This window comes from Ornithorhynchus anatinus, chromosome 14 (assembly GCF_004115215.2).
Source record: "Ornithorhynchus anatinus isolate Pmale09 chromosome 14, mOrnAna1.pri.v4, whole genome shotgun sequence".
Lineage (NCBI taxonomy): Eukaryota > Metazoa > Chordata > Mammalia > Monotremata > Ornithorhynchidae > Ornithorhynchus > Ornithorhynchus anatinus.
In genome coordinates this window covers 38321769-38345612 of record NC_041741.1, presented here as the reverse complement: position 1 = coordinate 38345612, position 23844 = coordinate 38321769, and the positions used below count along the sequence as shown (strand labels likewise).

The 23844-nt window shown below is 40.3% G+C and overlaps 1 protein-coding gene across 1 annotated transcript in view; it reads right to left on the bottom strand.

Moving 5' to 3' along the window:
* Nucleotides 1-10357: 10357 nt before the first annotated feature.
* Nucleotides 10358-23844, bottom strand: part of MYBPC1 (myosin binding protein C1) — a 63517-nt gene continuing 50030 nt past the window's right edge. The window contains exons 25-31 of the mRNA XM_039914041.1: nucleotides 22882-23077; nucleotides 20989-21128; nucleotides 15426-15585; nucleotides 14751-14887; nucleotides 13725-13911; nucleotides 11858-11916; nucleotides 10358-10402 (exon numbers count right to left, since the gene is read on the bottom strand). Of these exons, the coding sequence (XP_039769975.1) occupies nucleotides 10397-10402; nucleotides 11858-11916; nucleotides 13725-13911; nucleotides 14751-14887; nucleotides 15426-15585; nucleotides 20989-21128; nucleotides 22882-23077 (885 nt within the window). The 3' untranslated portion in view covers nucleotides 10358-10396. The remainder of the gene's footprint in view (nucleotides 10403-11857; nucleotides 11917-13724; nucleotides 13912-14750; nucleotides 14888-15425; nucleotides 15586-20988; nucleotides 21129-22881; nucleotides 23078-23844) is intronic.

Genomic DNA, 23844 nt, shown 5'->3' with positions numbered 1-23844 from the left:
GGAGACCCTTTCCAACGTCCCGGACTGAGGAGCGGGAGGTTGGCTTGGGCTCCTTGAACCACTGGGTCTATGATCCTCTGAGCGGCTTGTGGGTGGTGAGGGGTTTTTCAATAAATTGGTATTTTAGTTACACTTATGTCTCGTGTCTCCTGTGTTGAAGAAGTGGATTTTACCTCCATTCGGAGCAACATGTCCTCATCTTTGGGCTGCGGTCGGGTTTGGGAGGGCTGGGGTTCTGCTCTGTGGTCAGCATGATCGCAACATCCGTGGTCAGCGTGATCGCAACATCCGTGGTCAGCATGATCGCAACATCTATGCCCCACATGCCCCGTAAGTCCTTCTCCCTTCACATCCTGGGGAAAGGAGTTTTGCAGTAAAGTGCTATTTCAGTGATCCTTCTATCACCTGTGTCCTATGATGAATAACTGGAATGTACACTGATCAAGACCAAAAGTAAGCACAGTTGCCCTCATCCTAGGGATAGGGGAAGGGCTTGGCCTGGTACGTGCCCTGAGGGGATTACAAATGATTTACCACTTTTTGGAAGTCATTCCCTCTCTCCTATGTGTCGACGCCATTTGCAGCTCAGCACGATCGCATCGCGATGTTCTAACACACCTTTCCACCAACATCGCAAATCCTTCCCCTTTCACATCCCGGAGACCACAGCTCTCCCCTCATTCACAGTCCTATGAAAATAGCAAATCAAACCACACTCACTGCATCCAAATCCCCGGGGAACTTAGTGGTGTCAGCTCCATCAACGCAGTGCCGAAGGCAGATGTTCTGGGACTTTCCCGGTACTGAGGTGCCTTGGTACTTGGTAGCATAAGTCGCCTGTCCCTCAGTGGCAGCGAAAAGCTGGCATCTCTGGACTTCGAAGAGAGTGACAGGAAAGGTAAGAAATACCCTCGTCTCGGGTTGCGATAAACCCTGACAGTCATTCTTTCAGTCACCTCTCCCTCTCCCTTATCCCTTATCCCTTTGTCCAGGGTAATAATAATAAAATAATGAAATATTAATAATTAAATTATTAAAATAATAATCATGTTTTTTTTTACCTTGTGCTAAGCACTGTAGTAAGCTCTGGGTAGATATAGGGTAATCAAGTTGTCCCACCTGGGACTCACAGTTTTAATCCCCATTGTACATATGAGTGAATTTAGGCACAGAGAGGTCAAGTGATTTACCCAAGGACACTCAGCAGACAGATGTCGGAGCCGGCTTTAGAATCCAAGTCCTCTGTCTCCGTGTTTTTTTCCACTAAACCACGCTGAAATGTCTCAGGAAAGATTGGCGGCGGTGGGACCATATTCAAGGAAGAGAAGAGATGGGAGATGGATTAAGTGGGAGTTGACTCTGTTTCCAGTTGGGGCCCTTTGCTGCGGCTGGATGTCCGGCCCCACTCCCGTCCCTCATCCTTTAGGTTCAGTGCCCAGATCAGGATGGGCCCTCTCACATCAGCTACCCTTCCGCCACCAGAATGTTTCTCTAGGGATTGGGGCTAAGCCACCAGAACATCTCGATTTGGGGGTCCCCTCTATAGGCTTGGCTTCCCAGAACAATTGGGTCTATGATCCTCAGCGCGGCTTACTGAAAGGGAGGGCGAAGGCCACTAATGTTCTAACTTTCAAGACTATAATGACTTGGTCTACATGAAAAGGTGTTTTTTTAAGGCTTTTTAAAATAGCCGTGTTACAATATTAAATTCTCTAGCATAAGGTCTAGCAGACCTTAATTCCCAATTTAATTCAATAGCCTTGAGTAATTTGAAATTCCTTTGCTGATGCCATAGATACTCAATGTCATGATATGCTAACAAGTCGAATCTAAAAGCAGATCAAGCTTTATATGCAAAATGTATTTTCTTGAAAAGAGGAATGGAAAGTATGTAATATCCAGTAGGATAAAAACTTTTAAATCTGCCGCTGACTCACCAAGAAGAATGGTTGTCCTGGGGCAAATAATTCCTTAGAATTAGAATTCTGTAGAATTAGAACATTTGATGGGTACTTATTTATTCTCCATTGTAATGTTACCTTCTTTAAAGCTTACCTGTTTTTTGAAATCACCTATGAGATTATCGATATTACAAACACTTTCAGAACGGACTATTTTCTTTCCAAGATACGAATTTTCACCAGATTATCATCTATTTATGTATTAGTTCTTAATAAGACATACCATTGATAAATACCATAATTTTTATTGGGAATTTAAGGGGGAAATCATGAGGCGTTCTTCATTGAGGAAAACACCTTTTCCAGTTTTTCTAATCAAAACTTTCTAATTAAAGAGTTTTCTTTCATTAGAATGGCAAATCCATAATACGATTACAGCAGACTTATTTTTCTGGAGAGCACTGTGAAATTATTGAAGTAAAGTGCTCATTTTGGAGAGATTTAGTGGACCTTTAATATACTATGAAAGTACGGATATTCACATATACATACGTAGAAAGAGTTTTGGATATTCTGGCAACTGCACATATTTGGTGACACGAGAAGACAGGTCCAAAGTAGAAAGATTTAGGTGAGGCCGTGGTTCTTTCAAACTGCACCCCAACCTTGGATAAAGATGTGGAGAATAGGTAGATTTTAGGTGAGTTCTCACCGCATAGTGAATGACCTATGAGATAAAGGGACTTCGCCTGCCCCTCCCATTCTGTCTGATGGGTCTGGGCGGTGGGTGGTCCCAGTGCCGGGAGGGGTCCCCCCCGGCGGCCAAACCGTTCCCTAGGAAATGATGCACTGCCGTCCGGCCCCAACCACGTCTCTCATTCCCTGGGTTCAGGCTCTGACTCTGCTCACCTCAGATCAGGGCAAAGGAGAGAGACCTCTGCCATTAGCAGCCTTTCTGCCACCCCGCACTGTGTCTTTCTTGGGATCCGCGGATAAAACACCGGAAGACCTTGGGGCGGGGGGGGTCCCTCTTTTGGCTTGTGTTCCCTGAACCAACTGGCTTCATGATTCCCCGCGAGGCTTATGGGGGGAGGAGACTCTAATGCTCTTTCAAGACTATAATAAATTGGTCCACGTAAAAGGGTCTTTGAGGCTTTCTTAAATAGCTAATGTCTTACAGTATCGGTTTCTCTAGCAAAAACCCTATTAACCAATTTAATTCAATATCCTCAAGTAATTAGGCTTTCCTTTGCTCTTGGTATACTCAATGTCCTGATATGCTAACTAGTCAAATCTAAAAGCACAACAAGCATTATATGCAAAACGTATTTTCTTGAAAAGAGGAATGGAATGGAAAGTATGCAATAGCAGCGTGGCTCAGTGGAAAGAGCACGGGTTTGGGAGCCAGAGGTCATGGTTTCGATTCCCGGCTCTGCCACTTGTCAGCTGTGTAACTGTGGCAAGTCACTTAACTTCTCTGTGACTCAGTTACCTCATCTGTAAAATGGGGATTAAGACTGTGGGGCCTCACGTGGGACAACCTGATTACCCTGTATCTACCCCAGTGCTTAGAACAGTGCTCTGTAAATAGTAAGCGCTTAACAAATACCAACATTATTATTATTATTAATATCCAGTGGGAAAAGAACTTTTAAATCTGCTGCTGCCCCCACCACAAAGAATGGGTGTCTTGGGGCAATTAATCCTTAGTGTAGAATTAGAACGTATAATGGATATTTATTTATTCTCTATTGAAACTCTTGCCTTTTCTATGGCTTAAATTTTTTTTCCCAAATCACCTACCTGATTACAATAATTTTTATTGGGAATTCAAGTGGCAAACCATGAGGCATTGTTCAGCTTGTGAAAACACATTTTCCAATTTTTCTAGTCAAAAGTTTCTAATTAAAGAGTTTTATTTCATTAGTATGATAAATACTGAATATGATTTGAATGGAATTCTTTTATCCTTGGCAAATAGTAAGCACTCAGCAAGCACCATCGTCATTATTATTATTATTGTTTTTCTGGTAAAGCATTGTCCAACTTTTGAAACTTAAATTTGCTCCTTAGGAAAGATATAGTGGAATCTTAGTGTACTATGAAAATATGTATGTACATATATATTCATATACATACTTGTATATATACACACATATACATAAAGATAAGGATTTGGGGGATTCTGGCTACTCCGCATGTAAGGGGACACGAGAAAGGTCAAAGGTAGAAAGATTTAGGTAAGACAGTAGTCCCTTCAAATTGCACCAGAAGCCTGGAAAAAGATGTAGAAAAGAGGTAGAAGATGGGTGAGTTCTCATCCCAGAGTGAATGACCTCTGGTGTGAATTCTTCCTCCTTCACACACAGAACTTCCCAGAAGAGGGAACACATTCTCTCTATTCCAGCGAACCAGGAGGGCGTAACACAAAAACACGGATTCACACCTCTTTACCTGAAGAGACTCGGGGTTGGGAAGAGGGGACCATAAATAGAGTTGGGTCTTCGCGGTAGTTCTCCATTCGTCTCTGCCTGGACCGGTGCAGACTGCGAGCAGAACCCAGATAGAAACATGAAGATCAACGGGCCACCGAAGCGCTTTTGCGGCATCATCTTCGGAGACTCCCCTTCGTCCCCCGAGCACTGCTGCGAGCAACGCTGTTGTTGCGAGGGGCGGATCTACTGCCGTCGACTCTTTGGAAGCCCTGACCTGTGGGAGGCCCACAGAAACCTGGACGGAGAAGCCGAGGCCGAGGAAGGCCAGAAAGAGCCCCGATGGCGGGCAGAGCCTCCGGTCCTTGCGGAGGGGGACGGATTCAATTCTGTCTTCCTGAAAGAGGATGATTTGGGCCGACAGGAGGAAGGGCGGCAAAGACAGGAGACACTGTGGATGGGCGATGAGGGAACCCAGACAGAAGAATTTGACCAACTAGAGGAAATGGCTCTAGAGCTCGAGGGGTTGCTGGAAATGTACTGGGAGGACAACGGCAAACGAGACCACCGGGAGACAGAAGAAACTCCCCAGGAATGGCAGATGGAGGAAAAGGGAACGCAGACAGAGGAAGTGGAGCCTGAGTGGGCAGAGGAGATGGACAGTGAGGTGAATGGCCAGCTGGACAAGGAGGAGACAAAAGAAACTCCCGAGGACTGGTGGAACAAGGAAAAGGGAACGCAGACGGAGGAGGTGGAGCCTGAGTGGGCAGAGGAGATGGACAGTGAGGCGAATGGCCAGCTGCACCAGCAGGAGACAGAAGAAACTCCTGAGGAATGGTGGAACAAGGAAAAGGGAACTCAGACGGAGGACACCATGGACACCGTGGGCCTGGAAGAGGTGGCAGTGGAGGGGGAGGAGGAGCTGAGGCCGGAGCCGGTCCAGGGCGCCGAGAAGCCAGAGGAATCAGCCGTGGACGAAGCCGGGCCGAGGGCCCGCGGAGACCCTCTGTGCGCGGGGCCCGGCCTACGAAAGCTCCCCTCGCCCCCCTGGTTCCCGGGCGGGAGCCGGTGCTGCGACTGGATGTGTTCTTCCCTGGGATGGGACTGGTGCCTCCGCACGGACCTCCCGCCCCGTGTCCTGGCCCTGCTCACCGGCGCCGAGGCCGAGGGAGGCCGTGGAGGCTCCGGCCTGCGGGAGGCCGCGCCCCGAGGGCGGGAAGGACGGCGGGCAGAGCAGAGGGGAACGCAGACCGAAGAACTCGACCCACCGCACCAGGAGGCTCTAGAGCTCGAGTGGGTGTGGGAGATGCCCGCGGGACAAAGCGGCGAGCGCCGTCAGCGGGGGCCGCTGCTCAGACTGAAGGTGCGGCTGGGAGGGTCCGGGCCAGAGGTCACTGCCTCCGCTCGGGCCGGGCGCTGACCGACTGAGGGGCTACCTCGGGGAACCGGACTGTGTGCGGGGGGTGGGTGGGGAGACCCCTTCCAACGTCCCGGACTGAGGAGCGGGAGGTTGGCTTGGGCTCCTTGAACCACTGGGTCTATGATCCTCTGAGCGGCTTGTGGGTGGTGAGGGGTTTTTCAATAAATTGGTATTTTAGTTACACTTATGTCTCGTGTCTCCTGTGTTGAAGAAGTGGATTTTACCTCCATTCGGAGTAGAAAAACATTGTTACCCTCATGCTAGAGTTGGGGCTTGGGAGGGCTGAGGTGAGGGCTCTGTCCCCAACTCATATAACGTCTTGCCTGACCACGTCAGCAGGATCGCATTCCTTGTTTCCCAAATCCCCCTCAGACACTATAAATCCTTCTCCCTTCACGTCTTTGAGACCACAGCTCTACCAGGATTCAAACTCTTACTCAAATCTCTGGGGATATTAGCAATAGTGGCCTGTGGTGGTACCGGACTGAACCGAAGAGCCCTCTCTTTTGCCTTGCGTTCCCTCAACCGTTGTTCCTCTGATTCTCTGCCCAGCCCTTGGTAGAAATGAGCTTTGAAATGAAGTGTTATTTTAGTTACAGTTCTGTCCCATGTACCCTGTGTTCTATTAGTGAATTTTACCCCCTGATTCCAACCAAAAAAACACCATTTCCATTATCCCAGGCTTGGTGGCTGAGGCCTGAGGCTCTTTTGAAGTCCAACACCTTTGAATCAATGGCTTTGTCGAGTGGTGACAGCCCATGTGGCATAATGGTATAAGTGCCTCAAAGACCTTCTCCATACAAAGTCCTTCCCCCTGACATCCTCCAGACCACAGCTCACCCCTGATGGAAATATATATATAAACCACATACCAACGTATTTTAAAATACTCAAATGGGCAAGTGCTCTTCAAACACCCATGGCACCACAGCTTTCTGTTTTACCACATTTCCGTGCCTATATAATTTCATGTACCTGGTTTTTACAAGCCCTTGAAAACAGGGGAGAATTTTGCTAACTATATTGGTCTGACTTTAAAGAAATTAGATAATTACACTGACAAAAATCAAAAAGAACAAAAAAAATTACTGGGAAATACATGTGAGGTACAATTGGCTAAGCATGAAATATATAGACCACAGTCTTTGAAGAATATAGAATTACAAATCTAGCTCAGTACCCTGGGGGCCAAAGGACTTTTTATCATGTCTTCATATTAAAATAATATTATTGTAATCTACGTGTGCTCAGTTTTAAAATAAAGATTTCCCTTTTCTATTGGCTAATTACTTCGGCCGTAACACATTTTAGGAAAATGAAAAAAAGCAAACCTCTCTAATCACTGCTTAGCTCTCTGTATCTCAAAAATAGATGGGCTTAAAAAATTTCAGAGGTCTAGTGGGACCAACCCAGAGCATCTATATTTAGTGAGAAAAAGAGCCAAGTTACTTAGAACAAAGATATAATTACAGCACATGCGCCTTAGCATCTTGTGCAACAAAATTTTATGAGGATATTCAGTATCCAGACTCAGGCTAGGTTGGCACTAATAAGTCAGTTGGTAGTCCTGTCAAAAAAAATAATAAAATAACCCAACTGAACTTGAAATATCCAAGCTATCGAGGCCTGTACGTTGTTGCATTTTTTATTCTCAAAAATTCATATAATTTGGAGTTTCTTTTCAACCTTTTTTGGTTTCAATGGTCAGTGTTTTCTTTTTCAATGTTTAATGACTCTAATCTTTCTGAATATGGAGCAGATGAACCAGTAATCTGTTATATATCGTCCCAGGGACAACAAAATAGATCAGGACCAGTTTCACTCAACAGAAGCAGTGTCTCCTCCAAGAAGGCTTCTCGACTAAGCCCTCATTTCTTCTCCCACTCCTTTCTTTATCACCCTTGCACATGTATTTGCACCCTTTATTTACCCCTTCCTCAGCACCTCCCAGTACTGTTGTTCATATGTGTAATTTATTTATATTAAAGTCTGCATACCCCTCTAGACTCAAACTCATTTTAGGCAGGGAACATGTCCACCAACTCTGTTAAATTGTACTCTCCCAAGTGTTTAGTATAGTGTTCTAAAAATGAAAATATTCAATAAATGATTCATTGTTAAAGCAGGGGCCTGGGAGCTGGGGGACTTGGGTTTAATCCTCACTCCACTACTTTCCTGCTGTCTTACCTTGGGCAAGTCACTTAACTTCTCAATGCCTTAGTTTCCTCAACTGCAAAAAGGGGATTCAATCCCTGTTCTCCCTCCTACTTAGACTGTGAGACCTATGTGGGATAGGGACTGTCTGACCTGATGAACTTGTTTCTACCCCAGCACTTAGAAGGGTGTTTGACACAGTAAGTGCTTAACAAATACCATTAAAAAAAGACAAAAAAACCCCAGTCTATTGGTTTGGGCTTAATATTTAACAACAAAGTGCCATTTAATGGACCACCCTGACTATAACTGTGCCGTATAGGTGGCTACGATGGTGGCTTCTATCTGCTCCAATTCTCCACATTCTGTGTGAGATGGAGGTGACAGTAGGGGTTTTGGCTGCCATCTTAGGGTCAGTGACCCAGGGCTGCTCTATTGTTCTTACTTCTGTGAGGTGAGGTGAAATCATTCTAACAAGTCAACATGCCAGCACTCAACAAATGTACATGATGCACTAAACTACTTTTGCTGTCACCAAAAAGAAAGTAAACATTTTTCCCATTATAAGCAGTCGTGTTTATTATACAATTAACACATTTTATCTTTCACTGAGAAACAACTTGTTGCAGATTTTCTATTGTCGAACAGAAATGGTCAAATGAAACTAACAAAGAATACTGAATGCAAAAGCCACCTAAAGTAAATAACTATTCACCAGGAAATCTTACTGAGCTAAACAAGCAACTCTACTAACTCTATTATAAGAAGTGGGGGGTTTCAAGGGCCTAGTTACCACACAACTATTGCCTTAACACTGGTTTTTTTCACTCCAGAAACATACACCTTTAGCACTATCAAGAATTCCCAGCTTTAAAAAATGAAACACTTGTTTGTGCTTATTCAACTGCTTTTTCTTTCTTTTTATAAAACACAGTTACCAAGCAGAAAACAATGCTGAACATTACAAAATGATTTCCTATGCGTAGTTTTACTTTCGTTTGAACTCAAAGCAATCCATGCAAATATTAAGTTTCCAACAGGAGGAAAAACATGACCACACACTCCGGCTGCAACTGGAAGAACCAAAAATGCTTTCCCATTGGCTACCAGGCTCCAATGCAATGATGGAGAAGCACCCTGGCCAGATTCTCAGTTTTCCTCAGGATTGCTCTTTTGCAAGTCTCGCAAATATGAATCAATTATATTTGGAGGCACACCTTGCAAGAGTAGCCTGCAGAATGAAAGGCCACCTACAAAGAATAAGAAGGAAAATAAATAACCAAAAGCTCTGAACAAGAACAGGCTGAAATACTACCACCAGGCTCGTGGCCAAGAAACCTGACCAACTGAGCTTTGGTTAGCCCCCTGGGAAATTTTCCCTTGGCCTTAATACATTTAGTGTTGAAAACACATGGTGTCCGGAAGGATAGGCAAGTTCTAGGGAAGGCCCAGTGACATTTCTAGTCCAATTATTATTCAAGTTTTGTGATTTAAAAAAAATTCCAGAGCCAAGTAATTCTTTTTTCCTTTAGGATATAATGGGTACAATTATTTAAAAGCACACTAGCAGAATGAGTAAATGCAAAATTGCCATCAATTAGCATGAATACTTGTTTTCAATTTGTTGAAGTCTGCCCAATTAAGATATGATATATAAGATATAAATAATTCTAATTAGCAAAATTGGTAAAGGAAAAAAGTGGCAGTTCTTTTACATCACCAAAATTGATGATCTAGAACATCATCTTAGGATCACATTAGTTGGGTAAATTCTTTTCTAAAATGAAAAGGGTTTCTTCTGTCTATAGAGGGCAGATGTCAAAATTATCCACCTCCCCAGAGACAAAAACAATCTCTCCATTTCTAATCATAAGTCTGGTTAGAAATTCATCTTTGGAGGGGTGAAAAAGCACTTACCTTCTGGTAATAAATCATAGTATTAAACTAAAGGACTCTTTCAGAATAAACCTATGCAGAAACAATTTAAATGTACTGCCTTTATTCTCTAATAAGAATACAAGCCAGACAAAAATGGCATGCTGTTTGTGCATTCTTTAAAATATATTTAGTGCAAATTTTGAGAAAATCATTCTTCTAAAAAGTCAAGTCACTTATCAATAAAAATGCTATTTGAGTCCATTCCTTGTTGCAAATAATCTATTTTGGGGTGCAGAATGCTTCTGTATCATTCATTTTCATCGACATTAAATCATTACCTAAATTCATGCTCTATTATTTTCAGTAATTTGCAATGTAACAGGAGATTATCGGGATGAATAAGTACTAGCTGTTAATTGAGAATTCTGAAATATATATTTAAACTACTTAGTTAAATGTTAAAGGTCTACTATTTTCATTAGGTTAAATAATGAAAATCATGCCATACTCCACAGGCTTTGTATGGCTTATGACAGTCATAAGCTTCATATGCCAAAACCATATGAAAGCTTACCTTAGATGACAATATACATTCAAAAATCCTTACTGTGCTACAACTAAGGGAGAGAGAGAAAGAGAAGTTGTAAGTATTAAAGAACACAAAGTAGAGACTTTAGATGAAATTATTTTCACATTTTGAAAGATGATGATTTAATGAATCCTTAGTCATGTAAAAGATGTAGAGGTAAAAGCATATGGGAAATGAAAGGCAGAGAACCAGTACCACATCAAAATGATCATTAATATGTGAAAGCTTTATTAATATGCACAACCACATGAGGTATTGACTCATTCAGCTTTACTTGAGCATATGGTAGAGTCAATCAGATTGTGCAGTGGATGACCATGGTAATAGCTTTCAAACTTTAAGCTTCAAAAGGAACTAAAGCATATATATATATATAGTGTTTTTCAACAAAATAAAAAACACACATAGCATTTTCTATATATATATATATATGAGTTGCAACTATAAAAGGCAAAATTATCAAGTAAAGCTAACACTTATATTTTCTAGGAAATACTCATTTAAACTAACAGAACCCTTAAATCCCCTGGGTTAGAAAAAGATACATGGGCTATGAAGTGACTAGGCCTATATTCTACAAAATTTTTTTTTAAAGATCTTTAGACTTGTAAGGTCACTGTGGGCAGGAAATGTATCGACCAACTGTTATATGTATGCTCCCAAGCACTTAATACAGTGCTCTGCACATGGTTAGTGCTCAATTCATTCATTCATTCAGTTGTATTTATTGAGAACTTACTGTGTGCAGAGCACAGTACTAAGCACTTGGAAAGTACAATTTGGCAACAGATAGCTCAATAAATAGGAATTATTGATTGATATGCTGAATCATGGGACATAGATATATCCAAAAGGTTCTTTGGGTATTTTGGTATAAATTCAGTAAAAATATACAGTAATTTAAATCACATTAAAAAACTTTTAAAAATGAACTGGTTTCTCACGTTAGTCTTCCAATTCAAAACTTTAGTCTTTAAGCTTCCAAAGATTACCTCTACTGTGTGTGTGGACTTAGTTCACAATAAAGACCTCAATAAATATTTCTGAAATTTGGCAATTTAAAACTTTCTCCTTCAGTGGATTTAAATTTCAAAAACTGAACATGAAATTTAAGAAGTCAATCCTGAATGAAATCTATATTCTATGTAAAAACATTGGGCAAGTATGAAACTAACGTTCTAACTCCCAAAACTATAATAAATTGGTCCATGAAAAGGGCTTTTTTTGGGGGGGGGGGGTGGTCTCTCTTAAACAGCTGTTTTACAATATTGGGTTCTCTCACAAAGATTTGATTTCCCAAGTTAGTTCAATATCCTTGAGTAATTTGGCCTTCCTTTGCTCATGGCATAGATACTGTATGCCATGTTATGCTAACTAATTGAATCTAAAAGCAAATCAAGCTTTACATGCAAAATGCACTTTCATGTAAAAGAGGAATGGAATGGAAAGTACGTAATATCCAGTGGGATAAGAACTTTTAAACCTGCTGCTCCCCCGCCAAGAAGAATGGTTGTCCTGGGGTAATTAATCCTTGATATATCACTGTAGAATTAGAACATTTGACGGGTATTTATTTATTCTCAATTGAAACTCTTACCTTCTTTATAGCTAACCCCCCCCCTTTTTTTTTTCCAAATCACATCATATATTTACATGACAAACAATCTTGGCTTCACTTTCAGAACCGATTGTTTCCAAGATAACAATTTTCACAAGATTATCATGCATTTACTTATTAGTGCTTAATAAAGAATTCTATTCATGAATACCCTAATTTATATTGGCAATTCAACTGACAGATCATGAGGAGTTCTTCGTCTTTAGCAAGTACATTTTTCAATTTTTCTAAAATCAAAGTTTCTAATGAAATTAGTACCATAGCTTCAAAGCATGATTTGAGTGGAATTATTTTTCCTGAAGAACACTATCAAACTCTTGAAATGTAAAATGTTCATTTTGGTGATACCATTTGACAAAGAGTTCACAATATTTGTAATTGCTAACAGTATAAATTTGAACCTCCTTTTTAAAAATCTGCTTTAGAAACAAAATAGGAAAGGTAAATTTTGTATTGAGAGGAATGTCTCAGTAATAATATTTAGATATTTTGAAAAAGAATATTAGTAACTACACCTACTTGGATAACTTTTTCAGTGATTATTCAGCAAACTAATTCCTCTATTTAAAAAACAGTACACTTCATAACCAAGGCACCAAAGAAGAATTCTTAAAATGAAGTAAAAAGAGGTGATTTCTTTTTATAAATAGATACACACTACATCTGCTGTGATATTTACTGGCCCAACAGCCATCATTACTTTTGAGAATTTGAAATTTAAATGCTATTTTTCTCAGGTAAGAAATGCCTTGTGGATTTGCGACTCAATTTAAAAAATGGTTATAAAATGTGCTGCTGCTAGGGGAGTAAATATGGTATTTTTATCCTCTATTTAGAATTACACTAATAAAACACACAAAAGAAAAAAATTATGTCTAAGCATCATAAAAACAAATCTGTTTTCCCTTTTACATAAGGTGAAAGTATCAGAAAGTATATTGCAGGATCAGGTCTGATGTATGTTAATGACAGGTCTATGTCAAAGAGATATAGTGGAATCTCAATAAACTATGCAAATACCATACATTACTGGAAAAGTATGCAGTCACTTATGCCACTTTGAAAAAGAAAAATGGCAAAACAGCCATACTTTAAGTCTGAAAAACAGCAAAATAGTGCCTCGATTATTTGATTAAAATTGTAGAAATTTGCTGATCCTCATGTATTTTCAGAGCTTGAAATGCATTTCTAGTAATTGTTCTAAGTCAAATACAAGGTCATTAAGTTTTAACATAAAAAACAAATAGAATAACAACTGGGAATTTCCATTCCTATTGACCTTTTTTTTGGCATAGATATACAATAACCTAGTTAGCATGTCTATAACTTCAACAGATAAGATTTACAGATTTCACAGTTGATAGCATTTTGCTTTTTTATTAGCGTGCAATCCCTCAGCACATATCCTGGCCAAGGTTCCACAGATAGAGCTAAATGCTTGGTAAAGGGCAATTCTTTCAACGTGGCATTCCCAAGGCTGTCAAACTCACCATACTGTATACATCCCATCTTGGCATGCATGCTATGGAAGATGGTCACACATCCACTGTACCTTAGGTAAATAAAACTCGCAAAGGATAAAATAAATCCACTTAAAATATTATTAAATTGCCATAATCAAGGGAATCAGGGGGAATAGCTTTCCTTCACCTTTTCACATTACATTTGGCTTTAGAGTGAATAAAATAGTAGAAAAGCATTCCTATTAACAACGTTAGAATTTAGGTCATACCTTTGACTTCCAGTTTGCACTCTATTTCTTCTTCCCCAAGTTCATTGACTGCTTTGCATGAGTAAGTACCTCCGTCATATGGACTAGGCTTGCGAATCTCCAGAGTGCAGACTCCTTGATTACTGAACATTCTATATCTTGGGTCATTCAAGATTGCCACTTTGTTTTTCATCCAGGTTATTTTGGGCTAAGATCACAATAGGAACAGAAGTATATGAGTTAACATGTTTACTAAAATATCACCAAAATACATTTAAAATCCTGTAGAACTAGAAATGCATGAATCAATGAGAACTGAGGTGTTGAATTAAGTCTAGGAAAAGGAAATGATAGGGCATCGTGTAATTGGCTCTGCTGGTCTAGTTTTTTTTTTTTAAATGGTATTTGTTAAGCATTTACTATGTGCCAAATACTGTATTAAGCACTGTAGTAAGCTCTGAGGTAGAATCAAGATAATCAGGTTGGCTTACCGTCTTAATCCTTATTTTATAGCCGAGGTAGCTGAGGAACAGAAAAGTGAAGTGACTTGCCCAAGGTCACACAGCAGACAAGTGGTAGAGCCGGAATTACAACCCCAGTCTTCTGACTCCCAGGCCTGTGCTCTTCTTGTTAGACCACACTGCTTCATAATGATTCCATTCTGATGCCACTTACTAACTGCTGCTCTTTGGTGGATTCTGTGTTAATTCCTGCTATTCCTTGGCCCATGCTCCCTTTCAGCAGTGTCGAACTGAGGGAGCATCAAAGCGCTTTGAATTGGCTGTGCAGCCTCTCAGTTCTGTTGGATGGGGGCTACCTTCCCCTCATCTTCTCAAATACGAATGTGGGGGAAAGTCCAGGACAATTCTCCACATCTCAGTGACAGCTTGTTCCTTCCCTTACAAATAGAATGGGGGTAAAGCCCAACAGAGAGGATGAAGAGGAGGAGGAGGAAGGGACAATAAGTCTGACTGTCACTTGCTTATTTAAATTGCCAGAACCAGACATCAAATACGATTAGCCCAATCTTTAGTTTACATACAGTACCTTGGGATTTCCTCTCACACTGCAGTTCAGCGTAGCATTATAACCAGCTATAGCATAAGTGTTAACCAAAGGTTGAGTAAACATTGGTGCCTCGGTGAAATTAAAGTCTTCATAAATTGGATTTTTGTAGACTTTACCTATGAAGCAAAACACAAGAATCTAGAGAATCTGAGGATTTAACATTTTTGTGCATATTTTATGAAGGATTAAGCCATTTCTTAACTCACATGTTTGCCATATTTTGAGTCTGATAATAGGTATATATTATAGAGAAATACAAAAAACATCAAACAATCACTGCTAATAGAAGAGGCAATTTTGAAATGACATCACTTCTGATCTTTCCTTCTTAGGCCCTCAGATTTTACTTGTCATTGCTTTGGGTTTTCTTCTAGTTATGGATATCACCAACCATATGGTCAAAATAAAAAGCAATAGAGGTTAATGAAGTTTATGCCCACTACTTCTCCTTTAACATTTAACTTCTTTAAGCTCCGCTATAATGCTTCAGATTAATTTCCCTTCAGGAGATACTCATTTTGAAGAAAACAAATACATTGATATCTAGTTGAAGAGATTCAGAAGTATTTCTTTCCAAAAATATACTGTATAGGCTTTCCTCCTCTCTTGCCAAATTTCCTTGTCCATTCCTCTCCAAAATACTCATTAACTCACCATCTTTAGCGATCACTGCACTCTCTTTGGTCATGGTTACTTCCTCACTGAGGCCACACATATTTTCTGCAAACACTCGGAAGTAATACTCATTTCCAATGACAAGTTCAGTAATAGTGGCATTGGTTCTGTGATAGTGTTCAATTACAGTGAACCACTCCTGTGAAATGTAAAAAAATTGGGTTACTTGTGCAAATTAACCTCAAAAACATGCATGAAAACTAGGGTGAATTCAGGTTCCACTAATGATGTATTTATTAGGTGGCAAACAAGAAATGAGGCCATTTGCGTTAATAGCATCCACCTTCCTAGGGAGGAAATTCCATAAGTCATATTCAAAATGTATTGCACTCATTTAACACCTTCTCCTTGCTTGTCCTACAAATTACAATTTCAAATTTAGCTTCAAACTTCTAAAACATGTCATTTTCACAGAATGAGGATACAATATATATATATATATGAAATTAAATTTAATTTTTAATTTAACTAAATCATTCTTCAAATATGATTCAGTAGTTCCAGCTGCAATCTGGCCAACCCTAATTTGCTTCTCAACAGTTAAATATTTTTAAAAAGATTTCAGAATTTTTCACTCTCGCAATACTAATACAATTATTGCAAAGTTTGCCATGTTAGGCTCTGTCATTCATATTTAATTTACTGAAGGTAAAGTAGCTTTAAAGGCAAATACCCAATTATTTTGTAAAGAAGAAAACCTTTCTTCACTTTTTGTTCAGGGTTCAATGATACCCAAAGATTTAGTCAGAGATTTAGAGCTGGTTGTAATAATAATAGTATTGATAATAATAATAATGATATTGTTAAGCACTTACTGTGTGCCAAACATTGTACTAAGCACTGGGATAGATACAAGATAATAACTGTGGTATTTGTTAAGTCCTTACTATGTGCTAGATGCTATATTAAGCATTGTAGTGGATACAAGCAAATCAAATTGGGCACAGTCCCTATCCCACATGGGGCTCACAGTCTCAATCCCCATTTTACAGATGAGGTAACGGAGGCACAGAGAATTGATGTAACTTGCCCAAGGTCACACAGCAGAAAAGTGGCAGAGCCAGTATTAGAATCCATGACCTTCTGACTCCCAGGCCTGTGCCCTATCCACTACGCCATATAATCGGTTCCCATATGGTGCTCACAATCTAAGCAAGAGGGAGAATTGGTACTGAAGCCCTATTTTGTAGTTGAGGGAGCTGAAACACAGAGAAATTAAGTGACTTTCTCAAGGCCACACAGCAGACACATGATGGAATCAGAATTAGAACCCAGGTCCTTGGACTCCCAGGTCAGTACTCTTTCTGCTAGACTATGCTGCTTTTCAAATATAAATCTTGGTGAGAGTTACAACAAGAAGATTGCATTTTAATATTCTGAGGAAAGGATACCAGTAAGATAAGGGAAAGAAGTATTAGGAAAATACATTTTAACAACCAAAGTGACAGGTCAGTGTTTAGGGTCTCTTTGAAGGTGGAACTTAAGTCAATGGACTGAAGAAATAGGAAACACTACTGAAGCACCTCTGCTTGAAACTGCACATCCCAGAACTATCTGGGAATGAGAGACAATTTAGGAAAGACTCATTCTTTCTCTCAGCTGCTGGACATAAACTACCAATCCTGTGATTTTTCTCCTCCATGTACTACTTGTGAGAACTTTGCCTGTGTAAGAAAATTTATTTTATTTGTGTTTCTAGGACTACATAATCCAGATGTGCTCCAGATAGAGCACAGTATACTTGGAAAAAAACAACATGACTTTCCCAAAAGCAAATTGAGCCAGATGAAATTAATCTTGCCTCAGAAACTGGCCATATGGAGACAAAAGAAAATGGGACTTCTATTTAGCTTTTTACAAGGTTTTTGATTCTGCCTTATGACATTCTTATAGTTGCCCATCAGCATAGAGACTTCTACTGCAGGAAAGATGTTGAGGTGTATAAAGGGCATCCTCTCCCCCATCCCCTTTTTTCCCCTCCTTGTACCCTTAGCTTGCCTTTTTCTTTTCACTAATCTATTCTTTTTTTAATGCAGCTGTTACTGTTAATGCTACCCTTGTTTCTGCCGCTGCTGGAAACTGTCCCTTTCCAAAGCTGCAAAGCCAGAGAGCTGATGCCAGACTGGGCTGAAATGGGTGAAATGACAAAATGGTGAAGGGAAAAGGAGGACTAAAGCAGAAGAAGAGGAAGGAGCTGTTGTCTTGGACTTTCACCCTGGCTACTCTTCTTCTTCCACTGTTGCCTGCTCATCCTCCATCCCACGCCAGGACTAGGGCTTTGAAGTCTCAAAAGGGGAGAACCACAAGTTGCAGAAGAAGCTAGCGATGGAGGCAGCAAGGTCGCCAATAGAACCCAGCAACAACCTAGCAGCAGCATTAAGTTAAAAGAATAAAAGTTCAATAGGGAGAAAATATGGTGTGGGGGAACAAAGGAGAGAGAAGTAGGGCTGCGGGGGGACTAGAAAGCTCTGAGCCAGGAAACTGGGAGGGCAAAGGGAGCGGGTAGGTTCCTCCTGAATTTGCAAAAGCTGAAACCTGAACCGCAGTGACTTCAAGGGGAAATGATTTCTGCCAGGCTGACATGAGATCATTCTAATCAACAATCTTCACAGTCTTGACCCTAGTATGGTCAGTGGGAGCATGGCTGGTAAATGGTTTGTACCTAAAGAATGCTACCAAGAACTTTTTTTCAACATAGGATGACTTTTATAGTGGTTTCTTATAGGGGCTGGTTCTGAGGCTGGTTGTCTTCAAAATCACATTGGATAATAATTAGTTTAACAAGTTTTCAGGTGACAATAAATTGGGTGGGGTTGCCAACACCTGTAAGATGAATACAATTCAAAATGGTTTACAGAAAACGATGAACCTTTCATAATCTGTCCTCTTTCACTTGTCGTATCTTTTTTTTAATGAATATTGGGGAACAGAGAAGAGGAATAAAACTTATTAAAGGAGTGGTCAATTTAGGTCTCTAGATAGACTTCAGACTTAGGACACAATGATTCTTCAAAATTGCATTTTAAGTCATAAGAGGTTGGTAATTTAGAACCAGTTTTCTCATAGAAACAGTGGTTTACGTGGGAAACTGATGCCTGAACCAAGGTCAGATACACCTATTTTTATCAAAATGATCCTAAATTGGGTACTCAATGATAGGTGAGTGATATAGTTACAATAATATACTTATATTGGGGCCAAATAACTGTACAATAGGGTAGCTGACTTCATCAGAAGTAAAATGGTCAGGTTAACCCTGGGAAGCTCTTCCACTAGATTGTAAATTTATTTTGGGCAGGGATTGTGTCTACCAACTGTATTGTACTCATCCAAGCTGTTAATACAGAGCTCTGCATACAATCAGCACTCAGTATATGCCATTGATTGACTGATTACCTCTGCCTGATGATCAGGTAACTCTTCACAACTGGCATGCTCCCTGGCTTCTCCTGTTTGGCTCATGCTCCTCTTTAAAGTTCCTCTACCCTTTTCCTACTGTCCCCTGGGAGGGTCAACATAACCATTTTATTACGATGAAGTACATCAGGCTACCCTGACAGGGAACCTCACTGACTCAATATGAATACATTAATGTAGCAAGATTATATAATGAATGATTACACAATTCTGGGTCATTTTGGTAAAAATAGTGTATCTGACCTTTGTTGAGGAACCAATCACCAATTTATAACATTGTTCTATGAGAAAATCGGTTCAGACTTACTTGCAACATTTCAGTTTAACCCAAGAATCAATTGTGTCACTGGTTTCTGGACTGGGCTGCGCTGGACATAATTTTATTTATTTATGGACCCATGTGATTTTTTGGCACAACACCCATCACTAAGGAAGTCTTAAATGCTCAGATACTTCTTAAGTCATCTATCTGCCTAACTCTCAAGGGGCCCATGTCTGTATGAGAGATGCCTCTTAAATGCCAAATCCGATCCTGTTATATAATACCCAGCAAAATGAGATTCAGATGGACTAAAAATAGTATATGCAAAGTAGAAGCTGAAATCCTTCAGGGATGATTCTTTCTTTTATTTATATTGCCCTTTCTAGTTCTCGCCCTCCTCCCTTCCCTTAATACATAATCTTATACCCTATGTGAACTAAGTTCAAACTGAGGTCTAGCAGAATTAATGGGCTTCATGTGATAGAAAATGAAATTCTCAGAGATGATGTAAATGTTTGATCTCCTCACTAACCTCTCTGTATCCAGCCTCAATCTATTTCAGCCCATTCCCCAAGTTTCTGCTCATATCATCTTCCTAAAGCATCTCTCAGAACACATCGCCTCTCTCTTCAAAACCCCTCACATATAAAATACTAAGTTAATATCACCTTTATTAAGAACAAATTGGGAATAGGGTTAGCAATGTGGGGAGAAAGTAAAGATTAGAATCAATTTTAAGCCACTGTAAGCCACAGGGGACCCACTGTATATCTCTCAAAGCCTAAGTTCAGGTAAGTCCTTGCACCAAATAAAGCAGGCAATTAATAATTATAGTGAAAAGACAGTTGTACATATTTTAGCCATTAAAATAGAGCTGGGACTGAACATTTGGCTATGGTTAAGTGTCTAAAGAAAACACCAGTGAATTGGTCCCCAGATTTCAGTCAATCAACCATATTTACTGAGCAGTTACTCTGTGCAGAGCACTATACTAAGCACTTGAGAGAATACAATATAACAGTATAAAGAGTTGGTAGAGACATTCCCTACCCACAACAAGCTTACAATCTAGGGAAAGGGGACAGACATTAATATAAATGCATAAATTATGGATATGTACCGAAGCACTGTGGGCTGAGGGAGGAGTGAATAAAGGGAGCAAATCAGGGCAACGCAGAAGGGAGTGGAAAAAGAGGAAATGAGAAAAGTCAGGTAAGGCTTCTTGGAGGAGATATGCCTTCAATAAGTCTTTGAAGGTGGGAGAGTGAGGTTTTTCAGATATGAAGAGGTAGGGCATTCCAGGCCAGAAGCAGGAAATGGGCAAGAAGTAGGCAGCAAGATACACAAGCGAGTAGGTTGGCATTAGAAGAGTGAAGTGTGTGGGCTGGGTTTTGTAGGAGAGCAGCGAGGTGAGGTAGGGAGGGATGAGGTGATAAAGTGCTTTAAAGATAATGGTGAGGAGTTTCTGTTTGAAGTGGAGGTGGATGGGAAACCACTGGAGATTCTTGAGGAGTGGGGAAACATGGACTGAACATTTTTGTAGAAAAATGATCCGGGCAGCCGAATGAAGCATTAACTGGGGTAGGGAGTAACAGGAGACAGGGAGGTCAGCAAGGAGGCTGATACAGCAGTTAAGGGGGGATAGGATAACTGCTTGGATTAATGTGGTAGCAGTTTGGATGATAATAAAGACCTCTAGACACAACCAATTTCACACAGTGACATTTTTACTGCAGATGTTAGATGCCCTCTGGATCTTACCAATATTCTGAAGAGATCTAATCATCTCCATCCATCCACATTTCTGGGGAAGTGTATGATTCAACCGGAATCTAAATTGAGGTATATGGATTAATATCTTACCATACTCTTTTTATCAGCTTTTTGAATCGTATACCCAGTAATGGCAGCATTTCCATCATCTTTTGGTGGAGTCCATGTTAAAGCAACATTTTCTCCCCAGACATCTTCAATCTTCACCACTTGGGGTGGACCTGGACGGTCTGTAAGGATAAAGTTACCATGTCAGTGTTGTGCTATTCTTGCCTGAACAAGTTACCTTTTGTTTCCATGGTCCTCTCTTCTCCTCAAATAATCTTCCACATCTAGCTCTCAGATATTGCCAGTTTCTGCCTTTAAGATATAATTCTTTTATAAAGGAAGAATGCTATCAAATATGACATGGAGAAGCAGCACAGCCACTGAAAAGATCTTGGGGGTCAGATGACCTGGGTTCTAATTCCAACTCTTCTGCTTGTCTGCTGTGTGACTAGGCAAGTCACTTCACTGTGCCTCAGTGCACTTAGCTCTGCACACAGTAAGTGCTCAATAAATACAACTGACTGATCCTGTAGGTAAACGATCCAACTTAGAAGCTGGAAGTTGAATTAAAAGAGTAAATTGGTTAGTTTGGCACAGAACAGTAAAATGGCATAGATCTGTAAAATGGGGATTCAATCTATTCCCCCTCCCTCTTAGACACTAAGCCTTATGTGGGACAGGTACTATACCCAACCTGATTCTCTTGTATCTACCCCAGCTCTTAGTAGAGTGCATGGCACATATTAAGTGCTTAACAAATTCCATAAAAAAAGAAAGAACAGCAAAGTCTTTCTCTTCCATTTTCTCAGTAAATTTTTGCCAGTGAGGAAGGATCAAAATGGGAAGGGCGTGAAATACACACAAGGTGAGACTTCGGCTGTTAAAGGGGATTATGGGATCATAGCTCTGTAATTTTTCTTTAATTGATTAGAACGGACAGAAATCCCTAGGAAATCTTGAATATTATGATAGAAGTTTAAAATAGTGCTCTTTGGATTTGCTTCATTTAATGCAGCAGTTCTTCCAAAACAATTTCTGTTAGCTTCTTGGTCTGAGCCTAGCCGCATCTACTAGCATAGGTGTCCACCTCCACCCGACAGGGGTAGGGGTGGAGATTCCTCCCACATCTTTTTGAACTAGGCTTCCAGACCTGTTCTTCCTGAGTCTCCGACAAGACTGGAGAGCTTCCCATGAAGACTCACAGGACTGGAAGGAACTCTTGTTAGGTCATATAATTCATCCCCTGCTTTCAGGAAGAATTACAGCACAACCTTACTAGGCTGTCAGCATTTATCAATCAATCAGTGGTATAGGTTGAACACTTACCATATCCAGAGCACTGTACTAAGTTCTTTAGTCTATTAATAAAGACCTCTAGAGAGTCCCAGTTTCCTGTGACAACCCAATGTGGTTTCCAGTAATTCTGACAGGAAGTTCTTATTTAGCAGTTAACCTTAATGTTCTTTACTTGTAAATCCTGGAGTAGTGAACACCCTGTAACCTCTAGACTGTAGTCTCTAGACTGTAAGCTCATTGTGGGCAGGGAAGGAGTCTGTTTATTGTTATATTGCACTCTCCCAAGCATTTAGTGCAGTGCTCTGCACAGAGTAAGCACTCAAATACGATTGACTGATCCTGTAGGTAAACAATCCAACTTAAAAGCTGGAAATTGAATTAAAAGAATAAATTTATTCTTTAAATATATAATATAAAATAAATAATAGTTTGGCATAGAACAGATGAGGTTTTATCAATAGCATTACCTGTCAAGAAAAAGGTACAGTAGAGAAGTAGCATTAAAAAGAAGGGTAATGAATATGAAATCTCTTTATACACACACGCATATACACAGACACTCAGACACACACACACCTTTCTTGAAGCGATTTATATAGCTTCAAGAAAGTGCCCTGATTTTATTTCTTCCCAACATACCGACTATCTGAATATCTATAGAAGCACTGTCCACAAAGGTATCTACTTCCACTTTCAGATCATATTTTCCAGAATGACTCCTCTCGGCTTTCCGGATAAATATGATGGTATCTGTTTCAGAATTGCGGATGTTTATTTCATTTTTATCCACAGGAACACCATTTTTATTCCAAGATAACTTTGGCCTTGGTTTTCCCTAAAGGAAGGAAAGGAAAGGGCCAAGAAAAAAAGAAGAGTTAGCCTTGAGTACTTCAGCTCATCAAAACTTAAATTTCAAAACAGGTTACATTCAGACCAGACTGCTTTGGTTTAATATTAATTGTATTTAAATATAAGATAGGTTACCCAGAACTACCCTCTAATTCCTGCTTTGATAAGAAACTCCCTCTAGGACCTAATTGAATAAGAAACCTAGAGTTAAGTACTTGACAATATATGGACCAGCCATATGGTTACAGCCATCCATGCATCCATATCAACGAAGGGGTCCTCAGGTTCACGTCTAACGCATTTAGCAGATGCCGAATCTCCTTGATTCCTACATTCTGATACAATGTCTTTAAGAGAGAGTTTGCCGAAGAATTCCACCTTTCTGGCATCCTCTGCCCATGGGAGACTCAGGCCTAACCCAAGGTGGTAGGGACTTTATATCCCTCTTCTCTCTCTACCTCGCCATGTCAATACCTACCAGTCAATGGTAATCTCCTACTCATCCTCTTGAACTTCTCCCTTTTCTTAATTCCAGCTCTGCACTTGACTTTGGGTTTGAAGTGACTGGTGTACCAGCTTACCCCAAGATTTTGGATAAAGAACCTTATTCTTATTTTGCCACCCCTACACCAACTCCCCCAGCGTCTACAGACTGGGTTTTAAGAAACATTTTTGTTTAAGATTCATTCAATAGTATTTATTGAGCGCTTACTCTGTGCAGAGCACTGTACTAAGCACTTGGAATGTACAAAT